We start from the raw sequence: 16,731 nt of genomic DNA, 5'->3' as shown, positions 1-16,731 counted from the left end.
AGTAGTATTTTTCTTTTCAAGTTAGAATCAATTTATCGAACTAAAATGTAAAATTAAAAAAAAAGGTACACTGGTTGACCCTCGCAAAGTTAAGTTAAACGTTAACCTGTCGTGAATGTGGTGCTTGTGCTTTGTGTAATTTATAATGCTAACCCTATATTTTCTGAGCATCAAATGTTGCTCGAAAGTTAAAGTCTTTTTAATATTTATCAATTTTCAAGAGCAAAATGCCATTTAATGAATCTGATGGATATCTAATAAATTTTAAAAAGAAACACCGACCCCTATAAAGATTTGTAACGTTCCGTACCCGTAGTTTCCGTTTCCGGTTGACAGCTGGCATTTCCGTTTGGAGGGCTGCCGTGGTACAGGTACAGGTACAGGTAAGTCTGTACAGGTGAGGTGCAATCATGCGGACGTGGATGATACTTCTCGCGGTCTGCCTAGCCGTGCTGCCCCAGCAGACGCATGCGGCTACTGAATACCACAGCGCCAGGGTAGAGGTAAGGTCTAATACACAGATAACAAAAAATAACGTTACTTATTCATAACGCACGCACATGAGAATAGGTGAGAAGCAGGTGTTCTGCAGAACTTGTGGTGTGGCCACGTCCACCAAAAGTTTCATTATGTTTGACGCAGCATGTTTGAACCTAGAGAAACATATTTTTTCGCTGTTGCAAACGTTCTTTCCTTCTTCTTGAACATAAGTTTTTCTGTCTTTTTTTTTTGGCAACGCCTAGGGACGAACCTTTTTTTTTGCCAGTGGCGAGCCTATTATGGTACTGCCAGTATAATTTGTGTGCGAGTAGCCGATAACTGGAGTGAAACATTGCAGCGTTTTCTCGAAAATGTTGCCTTTCTTGTTTCCCTCTCAATCCAACAGGACATCAAAGGTATCAATCATGGTGGCGCGTATTGGAATTAATATTACCACTATTATTAACGTTAGAATGTTAGTGATTTTTATAAAGACCATGCCAGAAGATTATCATCAAAACAGCTCAAATTACAGCCCACATCATAATCTAAGACCAAAGTCTGAAGTTTAGCATACAGTTGGTACGTGACAGTAGAGGATAAATTAGAGTAATGATTGGATCTTGTTTTATATTACCTTTACTTATGTTATGGTTATCAGTCATTGTGAGTTCACTCTATGTTTGTTTTCTGTTATTTCAAAATCTCAATTTGTTATGTAACGTTTTTGCCATTGAAATCTTTTGTAATATTTTTGATCTGAAGTTAAGGAAGAGTAGTGACATATCACTTATGGAGATCTCAATGAACCAAACCAAAGAATTTCTGTCCTGGCTAGGGCTGGGTATCGGTACAGCGTACCGGTACAAAACCCGTTTTTCTTATTGGACCGGTCCAGAAAAACCGGACCTGAAAAAATTAGGTTGACCGGATGTTGGACCGATTAGATAATTAACATATCATTTTATCAGGCATTCACACGTTTTGGCGCTTGCAGTTGGAAGAAAATGACAAGACTGAAGTAGAGTAGAGTTTATAGTAATTTCTACCAAGGTGTACAGTCAATCGTACAGGTGCAGTTAGCGTTGTAGTATTTTAAAACGCCAGTGTAAGTCTAATACTCCACCAAACAGATTTCTTTGTAGTGAAATGGACCATTGGTATGAGTCATACTGAATCAGGTCCAGGTTCAGGTCCGGACCTGGACCTGATCCTTTGGACCTGAACCGGACCTGGACCTGAATTTTCTGTACTGGTACCCAACCCTAGTCCTGGCTTCCTTAGAACAGCCAATGTACTCCTTTCGAACACTACCATCCACCAAATTATCTAGTTAATGTTACATGTAAATCAGACTTGTAAGATTTCATAGCTGGTATAAAAGAATGTCCCTCATGACACTATGACTGAGTATAACTTTTTTTGCTCTGTTTCAGAGTTGCAGTGGATGACGCTTGAACAAGCTCCCAGAGGTGTGGAGAGCTTTCTCTTTTTACCTGAATTTCAACATAAATTTGACAAGCTTCTATACAATATTGGCTAATATCAATGTTATGATATTATATGATATTAATATGCTACCTGCCTTATTGTTGTGTGAACATAATGAAGCTGGTGATGTTACAGACAGGTCAAGCAGAGTATCTTGTTGGAATTGATTGTTTCCTCTAGAGTCTAGGCCCACTGCTGAGCACATAGGCACAATTGTCCATACAGGATCTGCCACATCATCACACATATGGGGAGTGGCCTGTAACTTACTGTAAATAGACCACTAGTAAAAATAGTAGTATTGCATTTGCATGTAAGAAAAAGATCCCCAAATGGACAACTGAAATTTGGGGAGTCCTCCTGTTTTCCGGAACAGATGCTTTTGAAAAAAATTGCTTAAAGTAATTCGTTGAAGAAAAATTGAAGAAATCCTTTAATTCCACCATTTTCCAGTTGTAGTAAACAGTGTTTCTTTTGGGGGGTTAAGGGTCACTCCCCCCCCCCCCCCCTTCAAATTTCGTTTTTTGGGAAAAAAACTATCCAGTCCCGACAGCGGTTAAACCCCTGTCTAAAAAGAGGAGTTTAAGTTGTAAGCTATGCAACAACATTTTTTTTATCTAGTGTACAGAAACAACAACTTATAGTGTGACACAATGGCATACAAAAGTTAACAAAGATTATCCATCATTGTTACTTCTGTGCATCATATAAAAACTATCTCCTACTTTCAGTCTTTGTGACTGTATAATGCAATTAGCCTGATGCAATTAGCGCATGATTTTGCAAGTAAAACACAAATTGTTTCTAAAAAAATATAGCTCACAACTTGTACTAGGGTTTGAAAAATGCTGCCTCAACATTACTGTATAAAGTGTATTGTAAAATATGTAGAATCTTATAACATTGTGTACTAGTGCAAGACTAGATAGGTAGGTAGTGAGTGAGGTAGGTAGGTAGTTGTGTAGTGTTGATGTTAAAAACTTTCTCATCGTCATTTTAATTTCTACATTAACCAGGATTTAAACAGACCGGCTCTCAAAATATGTGCTACAAACTAATCATTTAAAGAAAACTGCTCAAAGTCAGTCATTGTAATATATTGCCACTTAGTGACTATTTAACAACCAGAAATTGATGGACAATCATATATGGGTGTAATTCAGATAGGTGTTGATTGTGTACTTCACATTTGACAGAATATTCTTCATGTGCATGGATCTCCTATTTAGTTGCACCTTAGGGTCACCAATTCTATAGGAATATGCATCAACTAGTACATTTGTATTATAATAATGATATTTGGTGTATTTCCAACCAGTAGATATCCAATATTTCAGTAATAAGGCTGATTTACGTGGTCAAGGCACCTCCTCGAGCATGGGACCCCCGTTTAATGTCCCTTCCGAAAGACGAATTCTTTGAATGCTTGGTCAGTCTACAGCATCCGGTCTTCCAAGTACTGTCCGGACCGCACATTGCTTAACTTCCGAGTAACTGGACAGGTTTTTTCCGAAAACCCAAGTTATGCAGAGTTCACGTTCATTTCTCACTATCTTGTCACAGCTGTTCTTAATTTGGTCAACTACACTATCCTCAGCATGATATTGTAAACTATGTTTGTACATGTATGTTTGTTTGTTGTATTTCCATGTACATGTGCGTACAGGTGAAGAAGTTCATCAAACAGGTGCTACCTCAATTGTATCCTTTCACAATAGTTCCTTAGTGAGTGACATTAAGTGACTTAGACAGACGTCAACATAAATAATTGAGAAAAAAGAATCATGAGACTGAGAGTCACCATATTTTACTTTTCAGAGAACATTGTATGTATCCTTGAAATCTGTAATAATCAAATTGCAACCACACCCCTTAGGCCACACCAATTTAATTTCTTGGTTAACGGATTTTCTCGCTTCTATTTTTTGGGAAAATAAAAATAAAAAATAAAAATTACCACACAAACAAACAAACAAACAAACAAACCACTCAGTAAATTTTCACCATTAATGAAACCATTCACCAACTTTCTGGTGTAACAAATGGGCCTTTATATTATAAGCTCCTTAAAGTGTGGGTACAGGTGTTGTTACCATACAGTAATAGTGTTTTTGTACTTTTTTCAAGCTGAAAACTTTTTAGTCTTTATGTTTTGGATTAGCCCTAACCTTTACCCCAACCATTTTATAATTTTTATTTTTATTTCGCCCTCTCGCTCCATATTTTTTATGAAAAAATCCGTGAACCAAGAAATTAAATTGGTGTGGCCTTAGATATTGATTTTTTTATTATTTCACACCACTATATCACCCTGGCACTTTTTACATGGGACAGCCTTCAACAACAGTTGAGGATCAGTACTGAAATGATAACTAAAACAGAAATCCTCAGAAATCTCTAACCAAGCAGTTAGAGTGAGGTCATGGCTGTGACTCAGTGTGAGGGATTGTATCAAGGACTGCATAGTGAAAAGTGGCAAGTCTTTAACAAACTATACCAGTCACCGTGTGGAGTACAAGGCCATTCCTGGGAAGAGTCCTGAGCTACTGTTGTTAGATCAGGATGGAGAACAGCTGGAGGTAAGGAGGTACATGTACAGTACACTGTCGGGGTGGATTGTATACGGCAATCCAAGACAGCATTACTATGTACTAACAGCAATCTAAGACAGCCATATACAGTATGATTAAGTTACTAGGATTAGAATTCTATCCACTATCAGGAGGGGCTTGGTAGTCGTAGGCTAATGTTACATTCATGTCAAAACTTGAGTGTGATGATTGTTTATGTGCAAGATAAATGTTATAATGTCAGGAGAGAGATGCCCATAGCTAACTGATGCCTTTGCAACCTCTTCCAACCATCTCCAGACTACGGTTGGGACTTGGGAGCCAGTCACGTGTGGAATTGTGTGGCATAAAGCCCATTATACCCCCTTTCCACTAGGATGGCTCTCTCGTCGTGCTCTCTCTGCAACCTAGAATTTGATGGATCGGACAACGAATTGTATAGAAGAAAACAAACCTTTTAACACTTTTGTTGTCTTTACAGTCACACTTTTACATTTTGTATGACATTCTCAGTATGAAATGGAAGGTTACACATATTCGTCTTAGGTCGCCGTAAGAGCGTGGCGCGATCGCCGTCTAGTGGAAAGGGGGCCCTAGTAAGAGGTTGCTTGTCATCCATGACATTTTGCCCCTGGGAAAGGATCTTTACATGGCTTCCCTCACTTCATAGGACCGGGGTGAAAAATTAGAATAAACTATATACAGTGCTGTTTGTCATACTCCAGGCCCTAATGACTGTATTGCCACATTATCCCCTCTTATCTTGCTGAATAATGCGAGGTGTTGTAAGATGGGAGAATTGTTTCAATAGCCAACACCCATCATGCCTGAAGTTTTTCATTGTTATTTTCCTTGCCCAGGTGATTGACCTAGCACCAATGAAAACAGTCGAAATCACAGATCTCCTTCTTGAGAAAGGCTTCACCATGAAGGAAGATGCTGATGCCGCAGAGGATGTTGGAAAAGGCGAACTATAAACTCTTTTATGTGAGAAGCATCCTTTCACTATCTTGAGAACCTACTTCAATGGTAGATTTCAATTTTGAGTTCCAGGGTGTGGAATATTCCAAGCTACCTCAGAGGGGTGGAAAATTTGAATATTCGGCATGCCTGGAACTCAGAACTGTGAAGTTTGAATTTTGGGGTTTCCGTAATCGATGGGGTGGGCTAGGCTAGTGCGCTGGGCTAGTCACCTCGTGCACACCTAGTCACCTACTAGTATTGAACCCAGCCCAATTTCAGAAATATCTATTGTGTGATCTGCTCCTCTTCGGCCGGACTGGGGTCACACAGCGACATCGCGGACAGTTCAAACTTCCTGGCATATGTTTCTCAGATCAGGCTGGGGTCCAGTATCCAGGCTACATGTCTATCGACCATAATCTGATTTTTTTTTGGTGGACCGGTGGGAAGTTCAAACTATCTATGTTGCACTTGGGTACCAGCCCAGCCCAGCCCACTAGCCTAGCCAACCCCATTGATTCCAGAAAGCCTTGAATTTTGAAGGGACAATGTGGTTTGTACACTTGGTAAATATTTGAAACGTTTAGCATTGGATGTGGAATTATTGTAAGAAATTCTGTTGCCAAAATTAACATAATAGCATCAGGCTCTGGTATTTTCAACACCATATAATTATACAGAATGATATACATGTACATTGCTCAAGAACAAGTAATTTAATAAACTAAACAAAGAAGTACAATATCTACTACACATTCACTAAGGAAACACCCACTGTTCAAAGCACTGTTTGATAGATCTGTGAGTTTTTGCTTGATTCGTTCTTGTGACCAGAAGCTTTTTTCCCCTTTAAATTTGTACATGTAGTGACAGAAACGACCAAAAACAAACAGACACAAACCATATACCAGCTTACACTCTTATGTACATCTATCTGTAATGATATATGTTTATTGACTTTAGTGTTGAATACTTTAGGTCATTTTGTATCCATTTGTGCCATTTTGCCAATTGCATTTTTGTTTTAATTTTCAAAAAAATTGTAGTTTTTGTTAACAAATGGATGCCAATTTGTACATGTGCTCAGTTTGGTACAGTCCATGGGAAATACCTGCTTAAAAGAGATATTCATGTCATTACTTGTAATACTAATGACCACCAGTTCTCAATCTAGTAAAAAGTATATGACAAACTTAATCTAGCAAATCACAATGTTGAATAAGACAGTTAAAACTTCTTGTGACCAAGTGATAGCAGGTGGTCTTTGACTTGGAAATGGATTGACACCTGTTATATATGTTGACAAGTGTTAGGAATGCCTTGACACCATCTACCATAAACTCATCTGCACATGTAAACTTGAATATGGTCCAAGACTGTGTTAACTATAATTACATGTTGCGCATTGTATGATAACCATTTGATGGCAATGTTAGTTAATGTTATAATGGTGAGGAGAAATGATACAATTTCAGGATATTAAGTGATTTACACTTTGTCTGCTGAATTATATTGTTTAGTTATTGATATTTGTACATATATTAAATATTTACATAGAAGTTAACTGAGGTAATACAACATCAAGATCACTTCACATACAATGCAGTTTGAATGCCTTTGCAGAGTATTTTACAAAGTGAGTTTTGCCAATCAGACGTTTTCTTTAATGTTTTCCAGTTCCAGTGAAACTGATGTCACCTGCTGACCCTTACCTGTGGCTGTCCTGGAGCTGAGGCGCACATGAAACTGTCAACTGAAAGTTCCCGGTTGGCGGTGGAGAAAATTAGCCAGGAGCTCGAGGGCATCCTACAATACAAGAAGTCGGCTGCAGTGACCTTCAATAAAGTCACATTCCAGACTTAAGAGCTTGTTTTACATTGTTTCTATGTGTGTTTCGAACAAGCAGTGCATTGGTTTCAATGGTTCCACTCATGTGACTAGCCTGTAGTTATCCATGAAATATTCATGGAGGTTATGTATTCAGTAGCATTTGTGTATCAACAAGATAACCGCTGGATGGATTGGTTTCATGCTTGGGGTGTTGGTGGGGTGTGACAAAAACTGGAAATGTTCAGTTTTAGGGCCCCCTAGTGGCTTACTCTGGCACTGCAGTGGAACTTCCTGTTCTCAACAAGCTATGGTCAAGAGTTTTTAGTGTTAGGTAGCTCTTGTGTAGAAGAAGAAATAAGTTTGGCCCCCCTAGCGACTAGTATTGGAATTGTTTGTTTGTTTATTCTTTATTTAACCAGGGTAAGGCATGTCGCCTGATGGCGTTTTTCAAAGCCCCCTGGGGGGAGAACCCCGAACATAAATCATACATTAAGTTCAACAGAACCAATGCAACGTCAATAACATAATCATACATAACGTTCTATGAAACCAAATTACATAAAGATTGTACAAAGTCAGATTTAACTTAGATAACATAAAATAATACTGCCAAAACGAGTGAACCAAAAGTTTAGCCTTAACGTGACATAACACAGGAAACATAACAAAAAGAAGTCAAATTTAAAATCAGGATTGAATTTGCATATCAATGTTAAGTGCATAAAGGTTCTTGAAAGTCGCCAGCGTTCTGGCTGTTTTGATGTGTTCCAATTTAGTCTTGGGCAACTGAAGACCGCCTTGTGCCCTGAGGCAGGTATTGTGTGTGTGGACATGAGATAGCTGTGTGAACATTGCAGTGATGTAGTGAGGGGTCAAACCGTTCAGGGCCTTGTAGACAAGAGTAGCTTTGGCTTTTTTGTGCAGTTCAGCTACTGGGAGCCATTCAAGTGAGTCTAGAAGGGTTGAAGTAGAGGTGTACCTGTCACAGCCTAGAATTACCCTGGCCACCCTGTTTTGTAACTTTTGCAGTTTATCAATATTCATACTCTGGTAGAACCGGAATGGTAGGTGAGACCACTGACACTACACAAAGTCCTTGGTAAGACACGTTCGGTGCCCAAAGCTGCCGTCCTCTCATCTGCGATTTGCTGAGACATCCAAATCTAAGTTTCCCACTATGGCTGCCCAACAACCCGTCACAATCCTTGTACCTTTCTGTCAGAGGGCTGTAGACTACAGCACTACGGAAAACCTGCTCCGCACGTGTGAAGGGATCCCCGTGCGTAAAGTCATCTTCAGCTACCTACAGGAGGGTGAAAGTCTCTTGGACTACTTCTACCGACTTAAAGAAGTAAGTTAGGTCCGAGGGTAATAAAGTGATAAGTACCCTTAGGCTTAGATTAAGTAATAAACTCCAATGTAACTTATAATCGTAAGTTGTCGGCCTGAAAGGTCACAGTTCTACTTTGGGCGTAACTAATGTGACTGTTGAACCGGTGACACTTTAGGGCGCTGGTTATGGAGTTAACATAATGTCAAGTACAGTGCTAACCACGAAGTTTTAATAGCACTGATCTCAAGATACTTTTTTTTATTGCTTTTAAGGCAGACGAGGACAATGTAGCACTGCACACAAGTTAGGTTCTGTTTGCTTTCTAATTGTTGATACGCCTGCATCGGTCTTGTAGTAGTCTGGTAAACTACTCATGTATATTTATAGCTGCGTCACGCCCCGGGCGTACATTTTCGATACGCCTGCATCGGTCTTGTAGTAGTCTGGTAAACTAATCATGTATATTTATAGCTGCGTCACGCCCCGGGCGTACATTTTCGATACGCCTGCATCGGTCTTGTAGTAGTCTGGTAAACTACTCATGTATATTTATAGCTGCGTCACGCCCCGGGCGTACATTTTCGATACGCCTGCATCGGTCTTGTAGTAGTCTGGTAAACTAATCATGTATAATTATAGCTGCGTCACGCCCCGGGCGTACATTTTCAAGCTTAAAGGCAACCTAAGAAATATGTGGAAATATTCTGAATAAGGCAGTCTGTATAATATTTAAGGGTTAATGACCCACCCCGAGGTGTATATGGTGTCATAACGCCTGGTCCTTTGCTATAACCACCGAATAAAACCACCGAGTGAGCGAAGCGAACGAGGTGGTTTTATGAGGTGCAAATAATTTTATTTTCCATTTGCAGTTTAAATTGGACATGACTTGAAATAGATTTTATTGTCTTAAATATTATAGGTAATTCAATGTTGTTTTAAGACGGCAAATGTTTTCTTTGAACAAAGAAACACGCACTACAGATGTTAATAGAGGGAGCCATCCCCCCTGCCATGCCTGTACTTATTCCCCTATCTTGGCAGATGGACGATTCCTGGATATCTCATTCTGATTGGCCAGCGTCCTGTTTGTCTGTCCTTCTGATTGGTTTCAACTTTCAAAAGTTTTTAATGCACACGTGCGATAATCAAAAATTTAATGCAAGGCTGTTACGGCGTCATAACCAGCATGAAATGGGGCCTTCTGATTGGCCCACGTCCCCTGGCTATATGATAATGACATCTAATGCACTATTTTAGCACATTTGCATCATTATTTCATAAATTGAGCCGTTAAAAACGGCGCGGGAACGAGTTTGCACAAGGATTCCAGATCAAGTCCTTATTTTTGGGGGGTACAATAATAAGGAATATCCTCGTGAGGATATAGTGCAGTAGATGTCAATATCATACAGATTGCCTTATTCAGAATATTTCCACTTTGACGCTGCAAATATTGCTTAGGTTGCCATTAAGGTAGGGACACGTCTTTTACATCGAGCGTTAAGCTAAGGTACGTACTCACAGTACGTGTTTTTGTCCGTACGTTTTTTTAGGCTACGTCCGCGTCGACAGCACGCAGAACTTTGCACGTACGGCGGGTTGTGCCCTTTAGCTTAAGGGTTCATATAAAAACCGCATGATACAAAGAGTGTCTCTTTTTGTATGTACTTCAGTGTCTTCGGAATGGACCGATCCCGATCGAACGCATATCGAACAAATAGAACCAGGTAGAACCCCTTGTTCTATTTCGAACACCTCCGTCAAAAACAGCCCCAGTGGGACAGAAATGGCCAAAGAAAAATGCTATACTATTCTTTATTGAAGGTTACACCCACCGAGTATTGTTGTTTTGGGAGGCAGAGCCACTGCATAGCATTACATTGTTGATTGGCTGAATGCACGTGTAAAGCAGGGTATGTATAAGACACGGGACTCTGCACTAGCAGTCTTTGTAGAAGGGTCCTATTAGCTGGCGTGTAGTACAAGCTCCCTCTCCACGAGTGCCAGAGCTTCTGTCTTCTCAAATTTGTTTTTATCATGAGCATGCATGCAGCTCTTATGCATGCAACAAATGCAGCAGAAACCCTGTTACAGATTTATGTACCCTGGTCTCCACATGCATGGATCGCATGTCAGAAACCGGGCACTTCGGCCCACCAACAAGGTAATGCTATGGAGCGCCTATCGCTTCCGCTTTGTCTGAAATTATAACGCCCTTACCGCATCTGTATCAACCCAATTCTCAAACGACAGTACGCAGTGGATGTACCCCATAACAAAAAGGCAGCGCAATTTTTTTCGGCCAGGTCTGAGAGGATTTCATGGCTCAAAAAAGCTAAACCGAAGTCAGTCGTCATTATCAGCTAAACAGCGGCAGCGGCCAGTTCTGTCCGACAAGCGGTGTTTTTGACGGAGGTGTTCGAAATAGAACATGATCGAACAGGGGGCGGGGCTACGGGATCGGTCCATTCCTGTGACATTAACTAAACGTGCTGTTTTAGGAGATGCAATGTGATCCCGTCGCTTTCCTTTTTATTTTAATATTGATGAAAATGATAATTGTAATTTGAATACACGGTGCACATTTGCGGAGAACTACTACTTTGTGAGGGGTGTGAATGAGTTGTCTACGTACATTAGGGCCCATGAACCCTCCCCGAACCGTGACGACGATGGTAGATTCTGTATTTCTACCACCTTTGATTCACTCCTGACGTCATCCGGAACGTGAGCGCAGTAAATCAGACATCTGAAGAAGGTCGGCGAGATCGACCGAAAATTCATTGTGAGTGTTTATTTTGTGTTAGAACAAAGCTGACTTACAGTTATGATTATTGTCATTGTTGTCCGCCTAGGTTGTTACCGGAAATGACGTAGATGTAGTTCTGGCGATCTATGACATTGCTACGCTCGTGCAGTCGGCTCTGGTACGAGAGTTCCCGAATCGACTCGAAGGGCCGAGTGTGGAGTCGTCGTTTCTCGCCTATCACAAGGTCTACACCAGACAGTGCCTGGACCCGGACACCGATCATTCTTCTCACGGCGTCTTGGACTTGGACTCAGAGACCCTTCTTGAAGATGCTGATGCTCTGCTAAAGAGGGTGGGGCTTCCTGCCTTTGTCAAGGTATGTCCAGTGCTGTCACCTCTTTTTTTAAGCTCTGCTTCCGCCATGGCCTTCTCCAACTACATATACACATACATTACTTACTCCACCGCCATAACTACACCAATGACTTGTCACTCCTGGGGAAACTTTTAGGGCTCATAGGACACACAGTAAAATTCTCAGTACTTCCTGAAAATACACAAATCTCTGCCCAAATATAACTTCGCGGAAGCCAACTGTATTCATCTTCTATAAACTCCCAAATCTTGGCTATCGATCATATATATCACCTAACATTTCATCATTATTACGACGCTCTTAAAATAATGATTTCCTTTGAGTTTTAGGCTTAACATTAACATTGATTTTTTTTTCATTTTCATTTTCCGTTTCCAAAACCAAACCCAGTTACTTGTCAAGGAGTAACTGCTTTTTGGCGCATTGTATAACATGGATGTCAAACCTTCATCAGCGTAAACTTAGGTAATTTGGTAATTCCTTTGTCTTGCTGTCTTAAAGTTTGTTGTTGTTTCAGGTTCCTTGTGGACATAGTTCGATTGGGGTATGGAAGATCAGCAGTGGCGACCAGCTGGCGGATGTACTGGGAGCGGTGAGACGGTTAAACGGGTTGCACTTCTCTCAGGTCAGTTACCAAGACACAAAACATGTAGGTACAAAATCTTCAATAGGAATAACTGTCCAGGCCACAGCGAGATAAATTTATGGATGATTGTTTCCTGATGTTGACAAAAAAATCCGGAGATGGTCAACATATATATGACGAGAAGGTACCAAAATGGGAAAATGTGTCATGTGGTAGCACTGATTGTACCTGTAGAAGTGATAGTAGTGAGCTACATGTACATGTAGCCATGGGCTCAGTTGTAGAAGTAAAACAAGTTTCATAGTAAAAGTGGCAACAATGTGATAGCCATGACTGTAACTTGGTAAGTGATACCAGTCTACCACACCAATGTCACTTGGTGCACTCTTTAATGCAGAAATAATAGAGAAAAAAAAACTGTTGCTTGTAATAGCATGGTTTGTCCTTTTAATTCTAGATCTTGTTGCAACTTTCATGTAGTTTACCCTTCTTTCTGTCAAATAATGATGGTCAATGATGACATTCGAAAGATACACCAAATCGCAGTTAATCAAACAACTGGATGTGATTTTAGAAACGGCCAGACGTTTTAGATAGTGTTCACTATCTTTCGCCAGTGACACTGAGGAGATCTTGTTGAACATAACGTTTTACACCGTAAGTGTGAATTAATATGTAAAGAACACAAAGCTTTAGATAATCCAATAGAAAACAAAAGTAAAACAAGGTCAAGTCAAGGTTGATACAAATGAGTCAATCGGCTCGAGCTGTTGTTGTTTGAGAATAGGAGCTAATGTTGGACACTATTTGGCGTATCTTGTTACCTGGATGTCTAACCTTCATCAACACAGTCATTTGAAAGATTTCTTGTTGTTAAATGCTTGCTAACGCAGGATACTATCATTTATGACTGCCCTCTGCCACACAGAACCAACACAGCTGCAGCGCCGCGTTCATGCGTGACTTCCTACAGAAGGTGCTGGATGTGGACCACTGCCCCATGGTTCTGAGGGACACCATTATAGTGGAGCCGTACATCGATGCACCAGCAAAGGTAACTAAATCATTAAGCCGTAAAAATAGTAGCAATGGCAGAATTGAAAAGGGGGAAGAACAAAGAACATCACACCGCTATGACAAGCATTTTTTTTTTCTGTAAAGTAAGGCAAATTTGAAACTGGCGCTAATATACGGTTCAGTTCAAAATATCTAAATGGAACATTCATCGTAAATTTTGATAAGTAATACTAATAGATGACCTATATGACCTATACAACACCAGCCCCACCCACCCAAGGGGTATAGAAACCCCAAGGTAGCGGGACTAGTGTCATGAAATATACAGAAATTGTGGCGAGGCCATATCGGTCATGTAATTTAGGCCATACCATACGTCCCCAAAGCTGCTTAGCTTAGTTTTGTGAATTTTGTCCTGAAATGCCACAATCCTTCTTATTGCTTGAAATGAAGTTTAAGTAAGTGGCAGCTCAGAGGTACTTTATCTTCCCACAGCTTGTCATGACACCTGCCCAGACGATAAGGCTGAACCAGGCTCACCAGACCAGGTCTAGGGCTTTTCCATTGGGCAATATAGGGTTAATGACCCGCCCCGATGTGTATACGGTGCCATAATTCATGGTCTATTCCTATAAACCACCGAATGAAGCGACCAAGTCAGCGTAGCGAACGAGGTCGTTAATGAGGTGGTTGTAGGAATAGACCATGGAATATGGCACCGTAATTATTTTACACCGAAGGAAAGCGAGTCATTATTTATTATCATATAGATATTATCCGATACCTAGCCGTGACGACTCCAGAGGACGCATTCGCTTGTTACATAATATAGTCGCCCATAGACAAGAGCCAGGTTTTGTTCGTCCGGCCGCCATTTATCTTGCTGGTTGGGTCGGATTGCTGCTCTCCACGTCTTCTTAACCTCCATACCTGTGTGGTCAGAATCTCATCACCACTCCCTACACCTGCCGTAACGTCACTGTTTGCGATCTATCTCATCGTGCAAACAGGTTTTCAAACTGCCGCCATATATGCATTTTGTTCATCCGCGGTATGTTGCGGCTCTCGTTCCCAGAGTTGTAAAATCTTCTACTCACAAATCATGGACAATACTCAGAGAACGAGACCTATGCCCTTTTTTTTTTACCAATGGGATCCCCGGAAAAGCGGATGGGATATTAATGACCGGTCATGACCTGGGTTATGGAGAAATTGGAGCCTACTGATTGGTTCCTGGCTATATGATAATTACAACTAAGAGTGGGACATACAAGTGGGCATTGGTCAGTTATCACATGGCGAAAGTCTAGTCCTAGCAAAGGGGGAGCAAGATAGGTGAGGGTCAGTCAGAATGGTTCACATGCGGGTGTATCATTCACATTTTCTTTCTCTGATATCACAACACTTCTGTCATTGCATGAATCTCACATTTCGTGCTTATAACCACAGGCAAACGGGGACTTCTCATTGGCTGAGGGGAACGAGCCATGAGCTAATATAATGTATGTGCATAATTAAGGGTGGGTACGGTGTACCGGTACAAAACCGGTTTTTCTTATTGGACCGATCCAGAAAAAACGGACCTGCAAAAATGATGGACCTGTTGGAAAATGAACAGATTATATGACCAGGAATTGACACGTTTCGGGGCTTACCGGTTGAGGAAAATAAGAAGAGCGAAGTAGAGTAGAGTCTATAGTCATTTCTACCAAGTTCTACAGCCAATAGTACAGAGGCAGTTAGCCTTGTAGGATTTTAAAACGCCAGTGGGAGTTGAATACTACTCAAAACAGATTTTTTGTTGCGAAATGGACTATTGTTTTAAGTATCGTTCATTCACAAGTTCTCACATACTGAATCGGGTACAGGTTCAGGTCCAAACCTGGGCCTGATCCTCTGGATCTGAACCGGACCTGGACCTGAATTTTCTGTACCGGTACCCAACCCTAATGTGTATAAATCATATGTAGGCGTGTGTGGAGGGATGTGTCTACAACAAAGAGATCCTCCACTGGGCCATCTCTGACAGCCTCCACTGGCCGGGACAGGACATCCCCTACCAGGGAAACTACATGCCCTCTACCCTCTCAGGTGAGCACGTGCACAGGCACTCCTAGCTTCCACAAAAAGCACCAATCACATCCGAAAGTAAACTCATGAGAGTCACAGACACCTTATTTCGCGGATACGTGACGTCAGCAATTAATCAAATGTGCCAAGAAGTTCAAATCACCCACCGTCTCTGTTCAGTGATGGTTGGAGTCTTATTATACATATATAATGTATTATTCTTATATACACTTTCGTAAGGTGTAGTACACTATACATATATACAGGCAAGTAACAATTAGGTATATTAATATCAACATGTGGACTTTGACATATCATTTACACTATCATTTCTAAGGTCTAAATATTCTTTAACATATTTACCAATTTGTACACAATAGAGTTATCTCCTAGAGAGTAATTACATTTGTCTAAAGGTTGAAATGCATTGGATTTTGAACAAGCATCAAGAAAGGTGAACAGCTTTGTGATCACGTCGTGAACTATCCATGAATAAAGTGACGCCATTTTCAATCTCATTTGGGCAGATAATGGACATCGACATTGGCACATTGATTGCTACAGTACAATGCTAAACTTTCTCCAAACACAAAGGTACACGCGAATCAACGACCGACTGTCGCTAGACTGATTAGTTAAGAAGACTTCCAACGACAGCGAGAAATTTGGTCCGTATAAGAACAATTTTTAGCATGATGGCTCTATGGTTACTTCTAACACACATGATCTCCCCTGATGAATAGATTGTTGTTTGATGCCGTCCACAGATGTGATCCAGAGGCGACTGTGGGGCGGGTTTGATAAGGTAGTGGGCAGGATGGTGGAGCGCGGCTTCAACAACCAGTTCGTGCACGTGGATTACTTCATTTTGGCCGACGGACAGGTATCCTTATAAGCTTACGGAGTCTTTGCACGTTTGCACGTTGCACGTTTTCCTATGAATACTTACAGTAGATATCATTTCATATGTGTCGGAAGTAATCATAGTGCAGTGAAAAGCTTTCTTCCAACACCAAGGTTTACACGCGAACGGATCAAATTTTCAACGACCACTGTCGTCTTCTTCAGATCAATAACGGCACTCTAAACATCTCTAAACCGAGACGGTGGGCGGTATAAACTTCCTGGCACGTTTGATTGATTGCTGACGTCACGTGTACACAAGATCACGTGAGTCACGTGTTCATAATTTGCGGCATTACTGATCCTGAAGGTCTCGGACCGGAGTTTCTATTTAGGATTTATTTATTTATTTTATTATTT

At 40.8% G+C, this 16,731-nt stretch overlaps 1 protein-coding gene and 1 long non-coding RNA gene across 3 annotated transcripts in view; both read left to right on the top strand.

Moving 5' to 3' along the window:
- The first annotated feature begins 318 nt into the window (after window positions 1–318).
- LOC118426701 lies at window positions 319–7,367 on the top strand. Its single transcript, XR_004832444.1, has 6 exons — window positions 319–503; window positions 1,917–1,952; window positions 3,638–3,672; window positions 4,472–4,550; window positions 5,402–5,528; window positions 7,182–7,367. It is a non-coding gene; the product is annotated as an uncharacterized LOC118426701 (long non-coding RNA).
- A 744-nt stretch (window positions 7,368–8,111) lies between these two features.
- LOC118426700 overlaps window positions 8,112–16,731 on the top strand; it is a 10,689-nt gene continuing 2,069 nt past the window's right edge. Inside the window, exons 1-6 of one of the 2 annotated variants that reach the window (XM_035836229.1) lie at window positions 8,114–8,685; window positions 11,526–11,795; window positions 12,313–12,420; window positions 13,310–13,435; window positions 15,369–15,489; window positions 16,236–16,351. In XM_035836229.1, coding sequence (XP_035692122.1) covers window positions 8,512–8,685; window positions 11,526–11,795; window positions 12,313–12,420; window positions 13,310–13,435; window positions 15,369–15,489; window positions 16,236–16,351 — 915 coding nt within the window. In that variant the 5' untranslated portion in view covers window positions 8,114–8,511. Of the gene's footprint in view, window positions 8,686–11,525; window positions 11,796–12,312; window positions 12,421–13,309; window positions 13,436–15,368; window positions 15,490–16,235; window positions 16,352–16,731 lie in introns of both variants that reach the window. The other variant, XM_035836230.1, reaches the window with a different exon arrangement.

This window comes from Branchiostoma floridae, chromosome 11, assembly GCF_000003815.2.
Source record: "Branchiostoma floridae strain S238N-H82 chromosome 11, Bfl_VNyyK, whole genome shotgun sequence".
NCBI classification, from domain to species: Eukaryota; Metazoa; Chordata; class Leptocardii; order Amphioxiformes; family Branchiostomatidae; genus Branchiostoma; species Branchiostoma floridae.
Note: the sequence above shows the minus strand (reverse complement) of the source record. Positions and strands in the feature narration are given on the sequence as shown.